Below are 25,276 nucleotides of genomic sequence, written 5' to 3' on the forward strand. Positions count from 1 at the left end.
CTTCAAATATCCCTTTTGTACTTCAGTTTGCTGCATCTGAATGCGACTTTCGAGGTTATATCATTTGCTAGGTAGAGATACGATAACCAAAAGACATCTGACGTAGTTGTTTTCAACGGGGGAAGAGCAACAGAATAACTACCGTTTATGAAAATTTATGTTCGATGTTGAATGTAGATGAGACAAAGGAAGAATTGCAAAGGAAAATCAGCAAGATTAAACAACTTATTTGCCTCATCAAATTTGTTCTTTAAAATGTTGGTAATGAAATTTCTTCCCCAAATTCTTTTGCAGCTATCAGTGCAGAGTATATTGAAAATTACAAGTTTAGATGAAGGAATAGAGTTAAAACTAACATGAAAATGGGGATTCGATGACAGTACCAACCATAACGAGAACACGGTCAGCAATGGCGCATCAAGCATCGATAAATATTTGTTTCTTATAGTTATGGTGCTACTGCAACAAAAATTCATGGTTGAAATAGGTTCTTTTAGTGTATTTTACACATGAGTTACCAACTGCCTGTAAAAAAGTGTCGAGTTTCTGAGAAAAACATATACAGTGAAGCTTTAAAATTTTCTGAATTTAACCGAGCTGCGTATTTAGAACTCGGATAAATGCAATATTGTGCAATTAACCGTCCTTTATATAATTGCCAAACAAGTCGGAAAATCCGAAGCTGGTCGTTTCAGGTATGAAAGGTTTTGTGTATTTCAGTGGCCATTAGTAGGTCTTTCGGGTGATACTCACATGCAGTCTTGAATTTGCACAGAAGCGACAAATTTTACCTATTATAACTTTGTTACCAATAGTGCGATTCCCACCAAACTTGATATGATCATGTCATCTATTTTAAAGCCTACATTGTTGTATTATAGTAGTATAATATTATCAACGTTATTTGGACTGATATCGATATGGAGGCCTCTTGATTTTTTTCAGATTTTTTGGTAGGGTAATTTCTGAGAACGGGTCCATGATAGAAATTATTACTTTCGACCTCACCTTTCCAACAAATGTCAAAACTAAGACCGGCTTTGGAAAGTACTAACCGAGACCTATCATCTGATACCCCACATGCCTATATTAGGTGAAAAAAACTACACACCCCTTTTGCATGTATGATGGTGTAACTTACTGTATGCTTGAGCGCTCACAGTTCCCACCAAGTTTGGTGTCAATCGGTGCAACGGTTTCCGAGAAAAATGCTTGTGATTGACACACAAACAGACAGTAAACCGATTTTAGTAAGATTTTGTTTTACACAAAATTTGTTTTCCTTGTTTAATAAAGTAAACTCATTATTAAACAAGAAAAACAAAATATAAAATTCAATTTTTATTTAAAAGAAATAAACAGTAAAAATTAATCTTAAAAAAGGGCAAACGTAGTAAACAAATATTTAATTTTGGGCGAACCAATTTCTAGAATAAATTTGAAAGGGCATATGGCGTGTATTTAAAGAGAATTTGCGTTTATGCGTGTTACATTTAAGTGGGCTTCACTGTATTTGGTACTCTATTTTGAGGAAAAACAACTGCTATGTTTATAATTTATGTTCCCTGTTAAACTTTCAGGGGGAAACAAATTTACTTTCAACTATACAAATTTATAAACATCAGTTCAACCTGTGAAAACACAACAAAGGGTTTTATCTTCTGTCAGAGAAAAGTTGCAAGCTTGTCCCAACTGTGCTAATTAAAAATATTTTAAATTTATTTGCATCATTGATATTTAACATTAATTCCAGACGCCAGAACTTATGCAAATAAACCACAAACCCGATCTTATCAACTTTTGTCCATATTTTCCATACATTCGAGCCACTCTGTGCCGCCTAGAGAGAAAATCAATTTTACTTTCGATTTAGGCAGCTCCCTGCCTCACTGGTACTCCCGCACTTTCTGAAGAACGCCACCTTTGCTAGCATCTGCACGTGCAGATGGAGAGGAGTCGATCCCAGAAGGATCTCTAGGGATACCGGTGAATAAGTTCTCATTGCCCCACTGATACACACACAAGTCAACCGTTGGAGTTTATGTAACTCCCTGGTTTGTGTACTGAGTTCATTTCTTTCTGCCCAGATTAACAATATCATCAGCATAACCCTGGACTTGTATTCCAGTGTTTGTTAGCTGTCCTAGAGTTCATCAACTTCCATGCCCATATACATTAATGGTGATAATACCCTACCTTGTGGACAACATTGAGTAGTGTTTATGACTGTAGAATTTGTACATAAGGGTACCTCTATTTGCCGAAAGCCGAAACCGATCACGATGAGCCGACCCCGCTTGTGGATGGGACAAAGGCTGAAGAAAAAGGAAGTACTTCTATTTGCCAACTCTCTAACATTCTGTTCATCCCTTCAGGGTCAGGGCATCTTTTATCTCTGGGTGCGATGTGTTGTCGAAAGCACTTTCGATACCCAAAAACGCACAGCGCTATTCCTTTTGTTTCTATTTAATCCCGTAATGCATCCGGCAGCTGATAGTTTCGGTTGATCATCATCCCCGGTAAGCGTGTTGAACGCTGATCTAGGGTATTACGAATTAAAACGTTACTTCTAATATATATAGTTGTCTATGATCTTTCCTATGTTTTTAAGTACGAGACATGTCAAGCAAATTGACCTGAAAGATTTGGTATGAAAAGGATCCTTGTTATCACTTTCGGAATAAGTACCAATTTTGCCCGTCTCCACGCCCTTGGTATATATCGAAAGCAATGCTGCCCCTTACCACTCTTAGGAGAAATCTTAAGAAGACTTCAAGGTCTCTATGGAGCAGTGCTAGGAAAATGCCAATGCTACTCCGGACGATTTTAGTGGATTAAAGGTTGCCTCTGCTCATGTTACTCTAACTTCTCAGGATACCTGTTTCACTAGTTTCCAATTCAGCTCTTTCCCCTTCTGTTTGTTGTTGGGGTGTCAGTGAGAATGTTATTGCCGTCCACCGTCCGCTGTTCGCCGTAGGGTAGAACCTAGGAAAATGAGTTCTCAGGTCAGTTGTACAATCCTCCTCATTCTGGGTAAATTTCTCGTCTTCTTTCTTTATACAGACAGAAGATATTGCCTTGTCTTTGGTTGCAGCCTTATATAGCCTGGATGCTTCTGCGATCTATTCTGTTCCTTCACAGAATTGAAGCTGTTTCGTTTTGCTTCCTTGATCGCGTTGCTATACGTCACCAGCACTCCTTTGTGCCTCTGTCAGTCCCCAGTTTGTCTCGCCCGGGAGAAGAGTTTGCCCACCTCCTTTCTCATTCTGGTTAGGTTCCTGTTCTACCAGAGTACGTCCCTTGATGGCTCTACTGTCTTAGCCGGACAGTTGCCTCCATATGCGTGACGACGGTATTGAGGCCTTCCATTACTGTTTCTAGCTCTATTTCGCTCCTGACGTCCTGGATGAAACACGTTGTCACTCAGGTGCCTTGTCTCAGGAGTCCCAGTCTGTTCTCCTGGGATTCATTATTATTTTTTTACTTCTGTGATCCGACACAGAATACTCGACCCCCTCCAATTTTTGGCCAAACCGCTCATCAGAGTCTTCCCTGGAGTTATGTCTAGTACCTCTTGCCTGGTGCTGGTCACGAATGTTGAAAACAGTTAGAAAAACATAATGTAGGGAACCTACATTATGTATTTCTAACTTACTGGTGATGAATTCCAGAAGGTACTCACATTTTCTTTTAATGTCGCTGCTTCGGAGAAGAGTTGGCAGCACGTTCTTCTCGCAAAAAATTGCCAGTCTAGCCACTCATTTCGGTGGGATCAGAGTCTCGTCTCCTGGAAAATATCCTGATGCCAGAACTGTCTCTCAAGTTCTTCCCCTGACTTCCAGTGAGACTCGGACAGCCACGTGATCCCCAGATAGAAACTCTGAAAGACATATTGATCTTATCCCGTGTCAAAGCTGTTTTTTTTTGCTTTTCTTGGAAATTTTTTGTGAAAAAACTGAATAAAGATACAAATGCGAATTATTCACAATACATTTATTAATATCTTAAGCATGCGTGACAGTTTTTTCTAGCCCGATATAATAGTTCATTGTTGAAGTACTACTTATAGATTCACCTCCAGAAAAAAGTTGTTCTCGGGTGCAACCCTGGAGGGCGTTGTGTTCACCTTATACATATCACGATTCGCAAGCTGCCAGTTTTAGAAAATTATAAAAGGTAAATTTTTGGTGCCTTGTTAAATTTTTCTTTTTGTAAATCTTTGTGTTTTTTTACGGTTTTTTAATGTGTAAAAAAACGCAATTACGCAATTAACGTTTCGAGAAAAACGCATTTAAAAATTATAATATAAATTTTAACCATAAAATCTTAACTGACCATTAATCTGCTACACCTAGTCCATAAACCTTCAGTTTCGTCAAAAAGCACATGTGAAACCTTGGCTTCAATTCTCGCTCTTTTAATGAAGTCATTTGAATGTTGTTCTGACCGATAAATTCATCGTTTATTACGGGGATCGACATAAACCTGACATATGACAGTTTACCTTTTTAACACTGTAATTTAACTCGGCATATAAAAAAAACCACTTTGTTTTAAATGTTCTACACTATATCTAGATACAATCGATGCCAAAAAATCGATTACTCGGATCCGACACACTCGTGACTTAATTTTCTTTCGAGAATAATGCAAGTTCTTGGTTTTTCAAAACTTTACCTGCATATTTCCTCCTTGCAAACCGCAAATCTGCCCTCGGTACACCCAGGGTTCTTGAACCAACTGTATTCCAATGTTATCCATGGAACTTTCCCTTGCAATTACTGCAAATGCAGCTTTTGCATGGTGAAAGTTTACCTGAGCTATTTTATTGCTGGCCATTAGCTCCATTAGTGTTTGGAGCTCTTCTTCAAGGTGGAAGGATTATCCTCCTCCTGCGTCATGGCACTTCCTTGCATTTTGCCGTCCGGCTTGAGCCCTGGAAGCTATAGACCAAGGTCGTTCAGCGTCTCCTCTTTAGTGGGAAGTAACTCCACTTCCATGGTCGGTCCTGCACTTTCAGCCTCTATGGTCTCCATTCTCCGATTCTTTTGGGGATCTCGGTGGACTTTCCACTTTCGTTTCTCCCTGTGTACGTGCAGAGGTACGCTACTAAATCTGTAATTAGTGAGGCAGTTACACAGTTGCCTCCAGGCATCGGTCGTCTACCCGGTTTGTAAGGAGTTTTCTTTTGCGCTCATCCTTGCTTCTAAAAACTCCCCATAACCGTGAATGGGGATCCATTTTTTGAGTGCTAAGGAGGTGAAGAAACTTCCCTGAATCAATCACTACGGCTTTGGGAAGGCAAACCGTCTCCATGTGCGCCCCTCCATCCTGGCAGTGTAGGGACTATAGTCCTAAGTCAGTCCGCCGTGTCTACAAATATAAGACGTGGTAGAAAGTATATACCAGTAAACACAAGCTTTTTATCCTATTCCTTACAGATCTTCCAGACGATTAGGTCCACAATTATTTCCTGCTTTTCACAAGTGAATATTTGATTCGGAAATACTTTCGATAGGCTGGCCAGTTGACTGTTTCTTGCCGCATTAGTATAGCTAATTATGAATCTCCTGCCTTCATATCTGATTGCCCCGAAGTTTGTCCTTTCTTGGGTTCAGATTTTAGTTTATTCGGAACATTTCCCTCTTGCGATGATTATCTCCGCTTCTACCCACTTTTTTGGCGCTGATGCTAAAATCTTAACTCTGACCAGAACCTCCTTAAGGACCTCCTCTGATTTCAGGCCTTTCTTCAGATAAAGCAGCCTGCACCAGTGAGACCTCTTTCCTTCCTGACTTCTGATATTCTGACTTCAGACGTACTTTCACTCGTCATTGCTTTCTGAGCGTTGCGATCTTCGCAGTGAACTAATATTGACTTTGGATCCTCTGTCTAGCCCGATTGGCAATTTCGTGTGGGGTACGGCCACCCACTTGTTTATTGTATGTCTTTTTGTGTCTTTATTTCTGTACTCATTTGAATCCCATGAGTATGGGAGTTAGGATGTCCGCCCCGTAGCACGTTAAGGTTAGGCTTACTCACTGAGGCGACCGGGTATCATTGAGGCTCTGTTTGAATATAGTTAGTTACACCGTACTGCAAACTATCCAATGGCGTGTGTTCGCATAACACCCTGGATTAGGGAAGGTGTTTTTCGACTACTGAGTTTAGAACCGTTGCGTTTTGTTAATAGCAGGGTCATCTTGTACATTGTGTAGCTATCATCATCCACTAACGGTCGCGGTACACGAGAAGCTTAGTTCCTGGGGAGCTACATATCAACCCCAGAGAGAGATAGGTTGACTCCCAGAATGCTATATTTCATATCAGTCTATCCTGGAGTCCATTGTTTACTCGGAGCAACAAGCAGCATCGAAACAAATAATAACAAAACAAACCTGGTGCCGATAACCACAAGCAGAAACAGCACACAGGGAAACACAGGTAGCACTATAAAGAAAGAACTGCGGGAAAAATAAATCATCAGTAACCAAACACATCGAAAATAAAAGCCAGAACATCGCCATGAAGAACTAGGAGATGTGATGCACGTTACGAAGGAATCTCCATGCAAAGGAAAAAGCCTAATTAAAAAATAATTAACCATTAATTCATCAATCAATAATTTCAAATATCTGATTTGTGATCAAGGGATCCAAATAATTGTCAAATAAATATAGAGGTTCAGATTTTTTCAATTTAGATTGTAATAAGCACTGAGGAAGGCAGCAACTGGCTCTCGAAATATCTAGGTTTGCGAAATTAAAAGTATACTGCGTTCAGAACAAAGGTCTGCATTCGTTCTTCATAAACTTAGGCCAACCCACAAATCCAAATTTTGCAAATTTAGTGCGAATCCCCTTAAGTTCACCCTAGGTCCGTAATTTCGCAGCAATAAAGCATCATACTGTTAAGTTTGGTCCCATCCCAAATCCCATTATTATTAAAAAAATATAGTAGGTCAAATTTGCCCCTTTCATGAAAAATTATACACTTAAATACACTTCGAATGGAGGCTCGGTTTCGGCATATGCTTCGGTGGCTCATCAGCATCGAGCCATTGTGCTGATCAGCGACGATTGTCGAATAATATCCACTTTTCATCACATGTTACTAGTTCCGTCCACACGTACTCGAGGAGGGCAATCACACCCGAGTATGCAAGGGACTCATCTGAAGTGGCTTCGGCCACGAAGCCTCACCGGAGGTTATGTGGTACCATCGGAACCAGGATGGCCCTCTGAGAGCATATGCTCCAGAAAATTCCTGGAGGATGTGTTCTCGGCCCGGTTATTTGCGGTTGCCCCCTAGTGAGAGTTTCATGGTGGTTGTGGTTATGCCTACATCGCTGGCAGAGCTCCTCGGAGCTCAAGCGTGGAGTTGCGCTGTACAACTCGGGTGCTGTACCCCTTAGTTGCGGCAGAGGTGTTAGATAGGCCTCGCATCCACTGGTATGAATGCTGAGCCTCGACTCAGTATAAACCAGGGCCGCTGTGCTTGCATGGCGGGGCTCTGATTGTGGTCCCAAAATCAATCTGTGTCCGAAGAAGACCGTGGGGTTATGCCTACATAGCAGATACTCACGTTAAACCCCCAGGACTTTCACCACATGTTACTATTCTGTGCAAAAAGAGATCGCTTCTGTTGCGGGAGAGTGAAGAACTGCAAATTTCCTTCCGAAGCGCCATATTTTGCTCTGTAAGGGCATGAGTAACCGATTTGTTGAGCTTTTTCACCTTTATAAGATGTTGCAAGTGCCGGAAAGCTATCGAATAGTATACGCCCAGTTTCTCTGCAATGTCTTTCACAGATTGACGTATGTCGAATTCGGCTAGCAAACGCAACTCGTCGTTATCAATCGATGTTCCTGGATGTCCACGTGGCTCACTTTCAAGGTTTACGTCACCTGACCGCAATTTTTCGAACCACCGCCGTGTGGTTCGTTCGCTTACCGTGTCAGCTCCTAATGCGCTGTTAATATTCCTGATCGCCTCCGCTGCTTTATGACCGAGTTTGAACTCATACAGAAAAAGTATACGTTCTTGGCTCTTTTCCATCCTTTTTTCCTTTTTATTCACTGTTATCATAACGATGGTCAAAACTGAAAGGACTCCTTGATTAAATGTATTTATACTTCATTCTCCGACACCAATAGCGCCAGCTGGTGGTGGTTTGATACAACAAAGTCGCAACTAACTTCACTTGATTGCCAAATTGGCCATTTCATGTGCAACAACCTAATAGTTAATATCTTCGACAAACTCTATTTTTTTTAACCTAAAACCTCATTGCTGAGGTATTGCTTTAAAAAAAGAGTTTTTCTGATGCATCAATACCCATTTACTGGCATATCGTTCGGAATATTGCCGTGGACGAAAACCGGACGCATCACCCAGATTCTTCCGTGGAGCGCATGAACCTGCCTCGTGACATCGGAGGCAAGGGCGCTTAAGATCAGGCGAGTTCCTTGCATGCGGCTGTTTGTAAGGCAGATTGCGGGTTGATTTCACCTACCTTGAAGAACTGAACTTTCAGTCCTCTGAGGGCTGGCTTAGGAAATCAAAGAAATTTGGCGTTTTTGAGTAGAATGGTTGAAGTTCCCATAATATTATCAGCTGCAGATACTGTATCTAAATCCTTACCTTCCCTAAGATGTTCTGTGTCTATCATACAGTCTGGTCCAAACCATGGTAAAATGAATAATTTAGCAAACGTACTCGATGTTGCGGAGAGTTTTTGCCTGAATGACTCCCACTAACCTACCAGCAGCCGCCACCATCGAGGCTCTATATATTTTAGGATAGGATAGGATATATTTAGGATAGTTTTGGCACCTTATTAGACTTTCTCCGTGAATTGCTCCAATGGACAAAACGTTTCAATGAAGCATAATTATCACAGTTTGCGGACCGTCGAAATTCAGTCTGAATAAGTCATCAAAATTTCAAAAGAATTCGTTGAATAGATTTTGAGTTTTCGTGGCACCCGATTTTAAATATTTAGTTTTAAGAAAAACGCATTTGGAAGTCATCGATTGGTGCTGCAATTTCCGAACAACTCCGAGTATCGAAAAATCACTTTACCTAGATTTTCTATACGACAGTTTGCTACAACTGATGACAAACAAAAAATAGATATGTCGAGCGGGGTAGACGGGTTGACCCCCTTAAGAAAAGGAAAATATGAAACTAACGGAGGATTGGTTTTATTATGGTAATATTGCTATTGAGTAATTACCTGGTTGTTGTAGAGCTAGGGTTAAGATATCTACTACATGGGAATAACAATGCCAAATTTATCAGATAGATTAGTAACTGATTTTGTTTGTTTGTAAAATATAGGACAGGTCTGCAACCAAAAAGGTTGCTTGAATAATTTCAACAGATTCTTATGCAAATTGATGTGCTGAAAACGAAAATGGTAGCAGAAAATATCTACACCGTCAGAATTTTTCATAAAATGCGATTTCATATTTGGACTATTTTCAGCATCAGGTAAAGCCGTGGGTTTTTATGTACACATAACATGCTTACTACATATGAGCTGCCTACTACTTTTTATCCCAAATCTCCTTCCAGCTATTCGTCCTCTACCTCATGATACAGAAACATCGGCGCCAAGTCCCTGCTACGTTAAGACAGATAGTAGATTCAGATGGAGATCAAGTACAACCTTAGGACGATCAGGTATCAAGCGCGAACTTTGAAAATGACAATAGACCAAAATTGTTTTCACAATAACAGAGATCAGAATCTTCCCAAGGTAGGTAGGTAGGTATCAGTGGCCGCACCGAGGAGCCCAATTAGCGCTTTGGTGCGCCGTTTTGATGCCACAAACTCCTAAGACCGTGACTGTTGTTATAGGAACAGGGAAGCAGAGTTCAGCGCGTAGCATTCACGAAGGAAAGCAGCTCTCCGACCTTGCAACTAGAAATCTCTCTGAGGTCCCCAAAGAATGGTTTACCCAGTGTCCGCAGCCTGACTCGGGAACCCAGAGGAGAGTGATCTTGAGCGTGCCGCCCAGATGGTTGAGCGCGTCTCTGCACTGCCTCACCAACCGGTAAGATGTCGTCGTTGAGTACAAGGCCTTGATAGCCGCTTGGCTGTCTGTTAGAATGGCTATGTTACGCTTGGGGCTCGAATCACGCTCCAGCCATCGACAGACTTCCAATATCGCCAGTACTTCCGCCTGGAATACACTGGTGAAATCTGGGAGACCATACGACTTGGATACACCGTGTGTATTCGAGAAAACCCCCGCGCCGACTCCATAGGCCATCTTTGATCCGTCCGTGAAGAATACCGTGTCATAGTCTTGCAACACGCCGCCGGTCTTCCACTTTGCCCTGGTTGGAAGGTCCACAGCAAAATTTCTCGTGAAGTTCAGCTTGCGTGTGACATAGTCCGTGGGGGATGCCCAGATTTCTCGAGCTATTTCATCTAGAATGTTGCTGTGGCCGTAGGACTTCGCTGCCCAGCATCCGGACTCACGTAGTCTGACGGCACTGCACGCTACAACATATTTGATGTGGAGGTCTAGGGGAAGGAGATGCAGGAGTATATTGAGAGCATCTGCCGGGCAGGACTATAGAACCCCCGTAGCACCCGCACACGCGGTTCTTTGAATCCTATTAAGCTTCGTTCTATTGTATTTCTTCTTTAAAGCCTGCCACCATACAGTAGAGCCGTACGTCAGGATCGAACGCACTACAGCGGTGTACATCCAGAGAACCATCCTTGGCCGGAGACCCCATTTCTTTGCAAAGGTTCTCTTACAGGCATAGAAGGCTATACAGTTCTATGTTCAACCTCCAATTTAGCTTAGGATCCAGGATTACACCCAGATACTTTACATTAGAGGAAAGAACCAATCTTTGTTCATTCAGCCGTGGTAGATGGAATTCAGGTATCCTTGCCTTGGTGGTCAACAGCATCAGTTGCGTTTTGGTTGGGTTTATGCTGAGTCCGCATCTTGCGGCCCACAGGCACACCTTTCGCAACGCTCCTTCCATGATGTCCCTCATAATGGACAGAAACATCCATGATACTAATATCATCAAGTCGTCGGCATACGCCACCACCTTCACCCCGCTGCTGTCCAATGTACGTAAAATTTTGTCCATTACCATTAACCAGAGCACCGGTGAGATGGCACCACCCTGGGGCATGCCTCTGTTCACAGCTCTGGTCAAGTGGTTGCCTCCCAGATCGGACTGGATTATCCTGGTACTCAGCATGGATATAATCGAATGCGTGAGATACCCCTCCAATCCAATACCGGTCAAGGCTTCCTTGATGGCGTTGGTACTGACGTTGTTGACAGCTCCTTCTATATCCAAGAAAGCAGCAAGGGTATACTGCTTGTACTGCAGCGACCGCTCAACCGTGCCAATTACCTCGTGGAGGGCGGTTTCTGTGGATTTTTCTTTGAGGTAGGCATGCTGGGACTTAGAGAAAGGCGTTCTCTCCATAATCTTCCCAAAGATCCAAAACATTTATTACTACCTGGAGTGTCCTTTGGTTGGTTCGGACGTCATGACAAGAATGTTGTGCCTCACTTCGCCCAAAAAGAAACTCCAGTTTAATGTAGTAACACAAAAGGTTTGATGATTCTATTTATTCACTCAATGGTGTCCCTTTATTGACTCATCCAAGCGCAACTTAAACACAGTTTTGCCACATAACGGTGGTTTCTATTCTTCCACTTTGATTGGACCTTCTTGAAAGAGACTTACGAGACCTTGGAAGTGATTCCTCAAAAACTCAATTATGAAGACCACGATTAGCAAATATGCGGCGATTTAAAGATCATGTATGTATATGCGCGCCAGTTTCACCAACAAGTCAGCAGGATGAAGCCTTACACGCTTGCTGAGACAAAGAGGGAAATGTGATTTCCGACAAAATGGGCATATTGGAGCGATGGGTTGTGTGCTTTGGTGAACTGCTGAACAACCAGAACATCAGCGAGTTTGAGGTCCCGCCAACTGAAGACGACGGACGAATACTGCCACCACCAAGCATAGGAGAAAGAGTCCGTGCAATTCATTGGCTTAAAAATCATAAATCGCGAGGAGCCGAATTGGTTAAATATGGAGGCGACCAATTATACCGCGTGGTTCATTAACTTGTGCTCAAGGTATGGGACAGCGAAGCAATGCCTGACGACTGGTAAAGAGGCATTATCTGTCTCATACATAAAAAGGGAGATATCACACAGTGCAGTAATTATAGAAGTATCACGTTGCTGAGTACCATCTATAAGATATTCTCTGCTATCTGGCTAGGCAGGATAGCCCCATACGCCCAGAACTTCATTGGCCCATACCAAAGAGGCTTCACTCCAGGCAAATCAGCAACACATCAGATTTTCTCTCTGCGGCAAGCTATGGAAAAACTGTTGGAATATGGACATCAGTTGCACCATTTTTTCATCGACTTTAAAGCCACCTATGAACTGTACATAGCCATAAGAGAATTCGGTATACCGATGAAATTGATAAGACTGACCCTGACCATTGTGCGAGGTCAGATAAAAGCAGCAGAATCACTTTCAAGACCATTCGACACAAACAACGGTCTACAACAAGGGAATGCCCTATCATGAGTCCTCTTTAACCTGGCTCTGGAGAAAGTGATTCGTGATTCTGAGGTAAATGCGAGGGGTACGATCCTCTTTAAGTCTACCCAACTACTAGCCTATACTGACGATATCCTACTGGCCTATGCTGACGACATCATGGGAAGAACGACTCGAGAGGTACAAACTGCCTTCATCCAGATCGAGCAGGCGGCGCGTGATCTTGGGCTGTACATCAATCAAGGCAAGACAAAATATATGGTGGTAACGTCAGCACCGAAAACCAGCCAACCAACAACATCAAATCGCACTGGTCAAACGGGAAGTATAAACATAGGAGACTATAGCTTTGAGATCAATGATGAAATCCGCGCACAGTTGTTGGCAGCCAACAGAGCCTATTTCAGCTTACAAAACTATTCGGCTCGAAACGTCTCACCATAGGTTCAAATCTCTTACTGTACAAGACAAATATCTTGTTAGTCCTCATGTATTCCTCGGAGGCTTGGGTTCTTAGCAAGGAAAGTAGCGAACATGAGGTTCAGGTTGTGGATAAAATCCGGCGCAATAGGTTGCGGTGGTTGGGTTACTTAACCTGCATGAATGAGGATGATCCAGCCCGGAAAGTCGGGCAAATCTATGGTAGAAAAAGGAGATGGGCAGACCTTGCCTGAGATGGAGCGATCGCGTAGGTCAGGACGCCAAACAGCTTTTAGAGATATCGAATTGGTGGACCTCGGGACAAAACTGGGATGTCTGGAGTTTCTTATTAAGGCAGACCTACACCGGATACCGGTTATTTCGTCGTTGATGATGATAATGTATGTATATGCTGCTTTAGTAACGAGCAGGTTACACCTAATTTGCTTGTTTTTTTATGACTATGCTACAGTCGAGACTGAAAAAACTACTGGTCGATGAAGAGTCGGGGGCCAATGGCGCTTATGGCTGGGCAAAATAATATTCTGTAAACTTGGTACCTCTAGAAAAAGATTTCATCCCTATCCTTCATATTGTGCTAGGCTATATGAAACATTTTGTTTACTCTCTCCCAAAAGAAGGAGAATGTTTCAAATACTTGGCTAAAAAGTTTCAAAGTCTCTCAGAGGCGAAATTGAAAGAACGTTAGGAAGGAATATTTGTTGTGTCGGATTACAGAAGACTTCTAACGGATGAGGATGCTAACATCATGACAGATCTCCAGAAACAAGGATGGTCCTCATTTAAGGATATTGTAAAGAATTTTTTCGGGAACAATAAAGATCCTGATTAAAAAAATATAGCCAGAAGAATGCTAAAGTCTTTTCAAACCTTGGGTTGTCTCACGAGCCTAAGGGTGCATTTTTTTCAAACTTATGTGAAAAATTTTTCTGACAAATTAGAGACTGAGTGGAGAGCCAGGAGAATGTTTCTATCAAGATATCAGAAGATGGAAAGAAGGTATTAAGGAAATTGAAGCATAGCAATGATGGTAGGCTACTGCTGGATGCTACAGAGGAACATTCCAGACGCTATTCATAAGAAGAAACAACGATTTTAAGTGAGTTCATCTTCAATTCAAAAATAAATTTTTAAAATAATAAATATGACTTCACATATTTTTATATACATTACTTATATCTCTTTCGAGTAATACCATTAGGAAAAATAGCAAACCAATTTTTGAAATAAACGTCACGTCATACGTAAAAACAGAGTTATTTTTTAGATTCAGCGGATCGAAAAAACATGTAAATCGGTTAAAATTACCGAAAACAGCTTTTCAAGACTTTCTTGCAGACCTCTGTGAGCTCAATTTTTTATTATATAAAATCGTCCAAGCCAACTTCGATCACTTTCTCAATACGAGCCTTTCTGATAGAGGCAAAGAATATAAAATAAGGAAATTCAAGCTGCAAGCATGATACTCAACTGGTTTTAGTTTTCGATAGTTCTACGTGGGTTATCATGCTACAAATTACATTTGAAAAAATAATTCTCCAAAGACTGGCGACGGACGGAAGTTTCATTCGGGATTTTTGTCAGTGTGCCTTCCAAACATCTGTTGTGCCCTATCGTAACCAGTAGGGCTTCAAGAACTGTCGTGTGGTTTCGCCACGTCGCCGAAACGTTACGACGCTGTTCAGTTCAGGCGCAGTCAATTCTGATCTTCATCAGATCGTCGTTTATAAACAACGTGACAAGATTGAATTCGATAAGCAAGCGGAATGAAAACTGGCTTTTCTAAATTAGAAAATTTGAAAAAATACTTTATTAATGTTATTATTATTTTATACACAAATTTACATTATACAGTACTGATTCAACGTTTCTTTATCTTGATATAATGCCAAAGTTCAAAGTCAAATTATTATAAAACTTGCTCAAGGCTCTGGTGTTGCATTGCGTTCTTCTTATAAAAAATTTCTTAATGCAAAATACTGAAATGCTACTACACAATTTTGAACTGGGCAATCTCATCAAATATTTCTGTCAAGTAATAGTTAACCTCCATAATAGTATTGCGATATAAATAATTTTGACTTGATAAATCACTATAAGTACTTATGCTAAATTTGGATTGGTTGATTGATTGCTCAATGTATTGGTTCCATGTTCATTTTTCATAATCTTGATTTGAAATTTTCATAAAATTTTATGTTTTAAAATGACTTCCCACGAATTACAAATGGCCTTACAAGTCGCGGACTCCAGTGCCATAATTAGCACCTCCTGCACGATTCAACGCATCTCTGAAAAGTTCTATGTCCAGCTCAGTATCGTTACCAGCTTGAATCTCAACAGCAAAATTCTGAAACCGAAAAGGAAATGTTATTAATTTCTTATATTCCAAAATATTTCGGAACAATTTAAAATCAGAATAAAGTTCTAATGTTGGAAGTTCCAATCCATGAACTGTTCATTAGTCATTTATATAAGCATCAAAAATATTAAGTTAAAGCACTGCATACTCGCCGGTTGCGAATAGATCAGTCACCCGTAGTCGTGTAGCCACTGTTGGATTGGCAAGGAAAATGGGGTGAGTGGACCGGAAAACCCCAGTTTTTTCGTAGACGGAGAAGTCCTTACAGTAGAGAGACAATTGAGGACCGAAGTATTTGCGAAAGTGGCGTGCACAATTTTTATTATCGTCATGTGTGGTATCAAATTAAAGGGCTCAATTAGTACTTATGTTTAGTAAAATATACTTTATGGTGGCCAAAGGTATACTACCCAGGGCGAAACGAGGATTGATACCCACGATGAAGCATAAAACCTGGGAAACGCCTGCCGAACCAATAACGACAGTCCTATTGCCAAACCCTATCTCCACCTCCCCGTGGTAAGCATTGGGAACTCTTTCTTACCGGAAAACTGCAGACAGAGGAGGATGAAGGCGAATATCTACGTCTAAAAACGAGACAAAGTGTACCAGCTGGTCCTCCAGGTCGGGGGTTGGGTAGGGCTGATAACCTTCCACGGAAAACAAGTTGATACGCAACCACAAAAGGAGCTTCGGGCTGAACTGACAACACAACGACGAACTCGACAGCGATTTGTGCATTTTCTCATGAAACATGCGCTCCTTGTACAGAGACGGAGCTGCGAAGCAGCTAGCCGATACTTTGTCCCAATACAGTGCTGATGTAACAGCGTTGTAGGAGATGCGTTGGACAGGGACCGGTTTTCTGGAGAAGAGCCACCATACTATAATTATAGTGACCATCTAGTAAATCATGTGCTCAGAGTAGTTTTCTTAGTCAGCCAAATTAAGCCTGCTATTATCGGCTTTAAAAATATAAGCGAAAGTCTATGCACTTATAAACGCTACAGAGGAGACTGCAGAGTCGGAGAAGCATACCTTCTATGACGCAGTCGTGCGGACTCGCCTGTTCCAAGTATGATATCAAAATCATACTTGGGGGTATTAATAGCCAAGGAAGGACGGAGCTCGTATTCAGGCGATACGTCGGCTCCCATAGCTTACATAAGGATACCAATGATAACGGGATGCAGGTATTCAATTAGCAGTGTTATACGAAATGGTTTTAGAAGTACCTCGTTTGCGCGGAAAGCGTTCACAAACGACCGTGGGCCTCTCCAGACAGGACAACTTTCAATAAAATTGACCACGTATTGATCGAACGCCACCTCTCAGCCTTGATGAATGTCAGAACATAGGAGGGCAATATAGACTCGGATCACTATCTCCGGGTGCTCCGGGCTCGAATAACAACACCTAGAATTGCTTCTGACAATCAGATGAGAGTTAACACTGAAGCCATCCAGGGCACTGGCACACCTATAAAGGGAAAATGCATGCCAAAATAACTGCAGCCAACAGAGATCTTGGAGATGAAGCGGCAACGAATGATCTTCACAACCACTTGAAGAACGTTACTATGGCCCCAATGGGGAAAAACTGCTGGTTCGACGATCAATGTAAGTATACCGCATACATTTCCCATCCTGAAAAACAAACGTCCTGGCAAACCAATTTCTCAGAGCCCATCATTTCACGCTCTGTATGCGTGACCACAGCTTCCAAGCGGAAGCTAATGCATCAGTGATATCCCTTAAAACCACACCATCATAATCGAACAAAGCACTTAAAACAGTGCCTTCAAATCACTATATCCTAGATATCGACGAGATAAATTTCCTCCATAAAAACCAAATTCCAAAGTCCTTATTCCTTACAACAACGATAACCGTCCGTTCGACAGGGAAGGTAGAATAGTCCTCTACACCGGTCGCCACTTCCATTCGAAATATGTTCCTCCACAATCCAATCCAAACGGCTCACATCGAGTTCCATAGTTACAACTTTAGATTAAGTTAGCTACCAAGATTTCATTAAATACATATATTTCAAAACTGTATTATTTATTAATAACAAGTCGGAATACCGGGAGCTCGGTGCTTCAGGTATAAAGGTTTTGTGTTCGTCTTATCTGAGCAACTCTGCATGCATATTCTTAAGGTTTTCTGTAAAAGTAAACCTTATCAAAATCGATTTACTATCTGTATGCACGTCTGTTTGTTTGTCTGTAATACGCATTTTTCTCAGAAACGGTTTTACCGATTGACACCAATTTGAGTTACATTATTCTACGTGGAATTTAATAGGAGGTCTCCACACAAGCATAAGGGAGGTGAACATGTTCTCTGCGGAATGCATGTAAGGTATCCAATGAAAGGTCTCGATTAGTATTTTCCAATGCTTTGTTCTGACAGTTATTGCACAAGGGAGGGGGCGGGGAATGATAACTTTTCATTTCTTTCCCGGACCAATTTTCAAACCTTCTCAATGGAAACATCTGAAAAAAGCTGCCACTATACGGTGCATATGCTCTGAAATACCCCCATACCGATATCTGTTAAAATAAAATTAATAATATATTACCATGATTTTTAGTAACTGACTGTGAAACCCCTCTTAAGTTCATCTGAAAATCATGAACAGTGTCAGGCCAGCGCATTCCGAAGATACGACGCATACAGGTATTGACGAAAGCTTGGAGCTTGTGGGTAACAGTGGAGTTCACTTTCCATGTGCTACTCCCATATAGCAGCACCGCAAGGATACTTGCACAGAACAATCTCAGCTTGGTCTTGACGTTGAAATAATTGCTTTTTCAGATTTTAGATAGGGCAGCGAAAACGTATCTAGCCCTATTAACACTTCGGGCAACATTCAGTTCGGTGCAACTGTTGGCAGAAACCACGCTTCCTAGATATACAATTTAATCGACGCCTTCCATGCTCTGCCCATTAATGAAGATAGGGAGAGTGTGATGACCCGTCACACTGAGAACCTTGGTTTTGTTAGTGTTTATTTTCAATCCATCTCTATCTGCACGTCTTTCCAAATCCAAAGCCATTTGGCCAAGGTGCATGACCCGCTTAGAGAGCAAGCAGATGTCGTCAGTGTAGTCGAAATATTTGAGGAAGGACGTCATCGTCGATTGAATTCCTCCACGTCCGCCGGACAAGGCAGCATGAAGAACGTCGTCGATAACAAGAAGAAATTATATCGATGACACGATGCAATCCTGGCAAACTCCGTTTTGCACCCCGAAATCCTCCGGGATTTTACCTCGGTGCACCACGTGACATTTTGCGCCATTATATGTCCCTCATACGTAAAGCACTTCAGATACACTCCCTATTCACGCTATTGAAACCGTTCTCGGAGTCAACGAAGAGCAGGTGTAGTGAAGGTCTAAACTCCGGGAATTCTTCCAAAATGATCCGTAGAGTGTTGATGTGGTCAATGCAGCAGGATCCGGAGCGAAAACCAGCCTGCTCTCTGTCGATCAAGCTTTCGAGATACTTTTTGATGCGTTCCAGGACGGCAATTGTCAATTGGGGTCTTGACGATCAACCCCTCTTCCAATCTCTAGGAAATATCTCGGATTCCCACAATTTCCATACGAGTGAAAGCAAGACACAGGACTATCGATGTCCACTTTTGAAATCATTGAATTTTGGCCCATCATCCGCTTCCCTGACCAACAGTATAGCGAATTCTCTCTTGTCACGACACACTACGCTAAACTTCTCGGGAGTTAGATCGGTGCCAGAATTCGAACTCGCCACGTCCGCCATCACTCGCAACGGCAAAAGGAGCCTTAAACCCCTTTCGTTCGTTACGATCGGAAATGTTTGAATAAGCTGTTGTCGAAGCCCACCTTGGCATTCAGGTCATCCACAACGATCACAATGTCAACTTTAGGGAGCCTCCCTGAACTGCGTGTAATTGCAGGTAGAAAGCATCCTTCTCCACTATATCGGAAGTCTCCGTCGCTACATAGCACTGCACAGTTGTGATGCTCCTTAACCTGGACCGGAATCTTGCAGTTAGAAGTTTATCAGAAACCGGGTCCCAGGTCAAGAGAGCACGCCTTTTGGTGCTACCACTTGGTTTTCCAGAGTACAAAAGCACATTGCCCCAAGGGGGAGGGGAGTACCATCCAGAGACCCACTATCTTACTTATATCATTGGAAGTATTCAAAGGACCCTTGCTACCGTTGTCAAGGAGCTTTAAATAGCCAAAGGTCGTAGCCGCGAGGTTAGTCCCTATTTTAGGTGTTGTTAACGTTTCGGTAGCAATAGTTTTGCTAGCCTACATTTTCTTTCCCCTCTTACGACAAATAGGGAAGAATTTGAAGGTATCCTTAAGACCCAACTCACATATATAATTTGGGTGAAAAGGTTGACAACGCACACAATTTTATGGAATGAATGAGACTTTTTAGCTTGACTTCAGAATAAACCCCGTAGGTGTCAATAATACTGCATTCAATGTATGAACCTCAAATATCCGTATGTGTGTAACGATATGTTTCATCTATCAAAATAATGTGATCAGCTCCACCGAATAATAAGACTCCACAACTTTTATATAATAAATGATATTTTTACAAATATTGATATGTAATTTAATCCGCTATATCCTTTGAAACGAATTCATATAAAAAAACAACAACAGAATAACACAAAAAAAATCTTAATTCAAAGCGCTTTGCACCGTGAGTTGGGGTCCCAAAATACTCGTACAAACCCTAAGCTGCTAGACGGGTATTGTGGTAAGCAAACTAAAAACTTGGAAATTCCATTGTTCTCGAAACATGAATAACACCTCGGATTGGGACTTGCCTCGGGGATACGACTTTTGGAAATCGGAAACGGCACCAATTATATTGCTGAAATGCACGCACGACTGTGAGATAGCGGTCCAGGTTAAGAGGCATCACAATTGTACAGTGCTATGCACAGTTGTGATGCTACGATGTAAAGGAGATGGATACTTTCTACGACCAATTAAAGGCAGTTCAGTAGAGGCTTTCTGAAGGGCAACACCGTAATCGTGATCCGCTTGTTCTAATAACAGCTCGTTCGAGCATGTAACAGGGCAGGGTCGTTCGAGCATGTAACACAGGGTCTCCGAAAATTGCAGCGAAGTGACCGGTTACGATTATCTTATTAGATAGACTGTAAAGCGATCAGCACTGAATTTTTGAGTTGTCTCCTCAATGGGCAAAGAATGGGAAAGGGATACTGACATTAGTCTGGAAAGGAAACTTACTTCCGCTAGCGTATCGCAACTCCGTTCCCTGAAAGGGGAACAAAATATTGCCCCCCTAAATTCAATAAAGTCCGTTTCCAAGATCCAGCAGTGGGAACACAACCCTCAGGAAATATTAATGAGCACTGGGCCGAGGCGGGTCAATGAATGCAAAGAGCTGAGAGTTCTGTTAATCGTTGCGACTGAGGGCCTTGGTGAAGAAAGCAGAGGTTGACGCTAATAGCAACAATTATGCCCCCATATACCCCGTCAAGAAAGCGTTTGCAGTTGGCCATAAGTCTTTCGATGGTTCTGTTAGGAACGTTGATGGTAGGCTTCTCATCCACGGCAAAGAGTAGCTTCACCACGATTCCGAATCGTGCGTTTAAATCTTTTCATATTGCTTTGGTTGAAGGACGTAAGGGGGTACAATAGGCTATGCAATTTTTCCTCAAACACATCGATTATACTGATGGCATTTGCTTACTTTTTCACTGAGTAGTGGGAGGTAAACATAGCCCAAATTTTACTGGTCATCACACTCTTCATCTAGCAAGCGTTGTTTTTGTCAACGGCGGAGTCATACTTGTTGGAGAAGACAAGCTTTTTGGAAAAATACTGAAAAGAATTAAAGTACATTGCCAGAAACCGGCAACTTTGGCACGTAGGCGCGGTTGGCGCGCTATGCTTCACATAGGGTTTTACGGCAACCATATAAAGAATAATCGGAGGCATGTCAATAACTTATGAAATCTCAAACGAAAACAAAATGATGTATTATTTAATATTTCGTGAGGCACCCTTTGGCTGCAATTACTACTTGATGATTTTCGGACATTGACCAAATTTTTCATGCATTTAGGGTGGAATTGAACCGCACTCCTAAACCAAAATGGTCTTGGTCTCCAATTCCAATTTCCAATTTCTCTCGACTCTGTTTCACAGCTTTCTTTATTTGTGTTTTTGTTGAGATAGACATATCTATTCCTTTTACTCAGAATTGCTCTCACGTTTGACTGTCACACGAGTGTTCTTGGGTGCGAACTCTGCATTTGGTTGGCGTATAAAAATTAAAAGCGACAAGACCATCCCGTAAGTAGACGTTGAATTTAAATAAAATAACATATCAACATTTGTAAAATATAATTTACAGTTCATTTATCACATAAAACTTGTTGGGTAATTTGGTATGCAATTATTCGTCGGAGCCACTGTAGGTCTCCTGTCTACACTTCCGCCCAGCATAGGGCATAATAGTCTCTTCATTTTATTTTATCACTTTCCTCTCATTTCATTTACAATGAGATTATGCTTCAGCTCCATTCCCATCGCAGTTACTGCTGTGGAAGTGATAAGTCTGCACCGCCGGAACAATTACAAACTTAAACACACATCTCGATGCACCCCCGACGCACGAAACCGAAACTGGGGCACGATATCAATACTCACGGTCAATCGTAACACAGTAGGGACTTAGAAAAGTGAATCGGTTTGTTTTGAGGTTCGTCAACTTTTGTTAATTATTAACTTTTTAAGGACATTACTATAATTTGTATACTTGTCCTCTGTTTGCCTTTGAAAATTGCCGCATTAGAAATGCTAAACTTCATTCCTAACCGATTGCCCAGAACGCCTTGTTCGTTTTTGAAGATGAAGCATTTTTCGACAAACAAAAACCCTATATACATGCCTTAATAAGCATGAATGCACATATTCCAAAACGATTAATGCCGATTGCATTAACGCTTTATTGTTTGTTGTAAACGTCCAAACAGTGACAACCGACAAAAAATCAAATTGAATAAAGAACTTTGAAAAAACAGAAGCCTAGTTAAAATTTCTATATTTAATTTTTACGAACACCAACATTTGTGAGTCTCGACTGTACTTACACTTAATACATCTTTGATGATGGCTTTATCTGTAGACATTTTGGCACGTTGAATAACTCCGACTTCGGGACCAATCCATGTAAGGAAAAGAAACTTTCTCCTTTTGGACATTTCATCACCCATTTGTATTCTAATATAGCCGAAGGCACGTTCATTATCTGTGAATTGACCTTTAAATTCGTCAAAACCTTGACCTTTGGCAGTGCATACAATTTGCGATCCATCGAATTTGAACACGGCCCTAAAACAAAATAAAAACTGTTATTATTGAATAAAAACTTGCGTTTCTGAAAGCTAAGCTTTTTTAACATTGGTAAAAATATGAACCACCTATTTTCTCTTTTTAAAATAAGGAGGAGTTGCTAAAGCGAAACTTTTGGCATATTTGTTTCAACCTGTTTACTTTATTGTGCATATATTCTCCACGAAACATCCCAAGACAACGACTACACAATATTATACAGGATTTCCACCGAAATATATTTGTCCTATTCACTTCTTTTGTGGAGTATAGGTTTCAGTTACATTATCATCATATTTAATACTGCGTAAGTGGTAAGCCTACATCAGCGGGACAGCACAAATACGAACATAAGCATCCAAGACTGGGATTCAAATCTGGAGTAATAAGATCGCGGCGAAAACACCCGTCAACGTTTGGTAAACACACGCACTATACTCAAGTTACTATTTTACGAAGAACGATCTTTTGCACAGAGCCTGGAAAGTTACAAACCCCTGCTACTTACATATTATGCTTGTTCCAAACCCGATAAAGGAAATAATATTATTCTCTGCAAAATAAAATCAAATCTTCTGAGCACGGGGAAGAGGTGAATAAACTCAAGGTCGGGTTAGTTTATCATGTTAATAATCCTTGATCACTACTGGTGGCAAGTCCCGCAATACGCTGATTAGGAAAATTCATTGAATGTCGTTAACAAAAATGATAATGACACATATTAAACTGCCCAGGACCCCCGTCCTGCCGAACAATAAGTAGACACACTTGAAAAAGATTTGTGTGCTAGGTTAAACTGGCCTACTGTAATTCAAATAATAGGGTTGGAAGTATAGCAGGTATATAAAAACTGTTTTATATTGTGGCGGTGCTCATCCAGAAAGTACCCTCTCACCACACCTCTTTGTTTTTGTAAGTTTTCCGCACCTTGGGCACTAATCTATGACGATGATGATTTCGTAGCATCTCACAACGAGAATGATTTCAACCAATTTGTCCAAAAGTGAAGTAATAGCGTCATGTTGCGCTACGGTTAAGCCTGAATAAAACACAATAAATAAATCACCGAATCAACTCAGAACTGAGAGATTTAAATACCCGGTATCATAACTTCCGGTCATTGGTGAACTGTGTCATGAAATTACTTCATACATCAACCCCTATCTGGATAGAATGGTGCTTCGGAATTGGCGTTCTTTGCGATTGAGGCGCCCTATTGCCCTCTATAATTTCAGCCACAAAGACAATGAATGCCTCTCAGTGATGGTATATTTCGTTTTGATTACACCTGAAACGAGAACATTCGCTATCGGCATGGCATTGCACCTATCAAAGGGAAATTGCGAGAGATGCGTCTTCGAAAGTACCATCTGGTAATTCGCGCTAATGGTAACTCGTCACTTAAGATGGACCTGGCCATCAAAGTCATTGGGAAAGGACAAAAGTCCGACCAAAATAGAATGAATTTGGTTAGAACAAACTTGACATGTCACCAAATCAATCACCAGCAACACATTTATAAAAATATTGAAAACATTTAACTATATGAACAAAAAAATATGTTGCTTGGCTTAACATATTCTCCCCTCCAAGAAGAGACTAGAAGACAAATCCTAGCTTACTAAACTGCTACAGTTTAGGTTTGCCTTAGCACATAATTTGAAAAATTCCAGTTTTGCGCCGTATCGTCAGTCAGGTCTTTTTTCTATCATGGATGATCTGCCCACGACAGCTTATTCAGCCAGATTTTATCTCCAAACAAACGGTCCCAATATCATCCATAAATACATCCGTAATATGGGTTACGGAGTCGTGGAACTCCTAATCATGGACCAAAAATTCTTCAATGAATTCTTCTCTTGACTAAGAGCTTTTTCTTGCTAAGACGACATATCATCATTGGATTGTACATTTTCGATTCTATGGTGAAACGTTTCGAGCGGAACAGTTTTTCTAAACCGAAATGGGACGTTCTGGCTGCCAACAATCGTGCAGTTCTGTTTTCCGACACTCCACAGGGGAAATTTTGAAAGATTTCAAAATTGTTTCCTCCTAGCTTTATTGTCTCCAACTGAAAAGTACTAAAAAAAGATTTTAATAATATTAGCAATTATATATTCCTGAATAACCCGATGAATTCTTTAATCGGGTTATTCAGGAAGGAAGAACACCATCTGACTGGCAAGATAGTACCACTATTCCAATTTGGAAAAAGAAAGGTAGTCCAGCAGCATGTTCAAATTACCGTCCGATCCGATTACTTTCCCATACCATGAAGATTTTTGAACGCATTCTTGACAACCGTATTCGCGAAATCGGTGAAATAACCGTGAATCAAGCCAGATTTGTCAAGAACTGCGGAACTACTGACGCAATACACGCTGCGCGGTTACTCATGGAGAAACACCGTGAAAAGCATCGCCCTCTTTACATTGCGTTTCTGGATCTAGAGAAAGCGTTTGACCGTGAACCACATGAACTCATCTTTATGATAACACTTAGTGCCAGAAGAA

The 25,276-nt window shown here is 41.3% G+C and overlaps 1 protein-coding gene across 1 annotated transcript in view; it reads right to left on the minus strand.

Annotated features, from left to right (window-relative positions):
• Positions 1-14,798: 14,798 nt before the first annotated feature.
• Positions 14,799-25,276, minus strand: part of LOC119657130 (coactosin-like protein) — a 53,730-nt gene continuing 43,252 nt past the window's right edge. Inside the window, exons 3-5 of the mRNA XM_038063900.1 lie at positions 22,523-22,763; positions 15,258-15,370; positions 14,799-15,189 (exon numbers count right to left, since the gene is read on the minus strand). Coding sequence (XP_037919828.1) covers positions 15,183-15,189; positions 15,258-15,370; positions 22,523-22,763 — 361 coding nt within the window. The 3' untranslated portion in view covers positions 14,799-15,182. The remainder of the gene's footprint in view (positions 15,190-15,257; positions 15,371-22,522; positions 22,764-25,276) is intronic.

This window comes from Hermetia illucens, chromosome 5 (assembly GCF_905115235.1).
Source record: "Hermetia illucens chromosome 5, iHerIll2.2.curated.20191125, whole genome shotgun sequence".
NCBI classification, from domain to species: domain Eukaryota; kingdom Metazoa; phylum Arthropoda; class Insecta; order Diptera; family Stratiomyidae; genus Hermetia; species Hermetia illucens.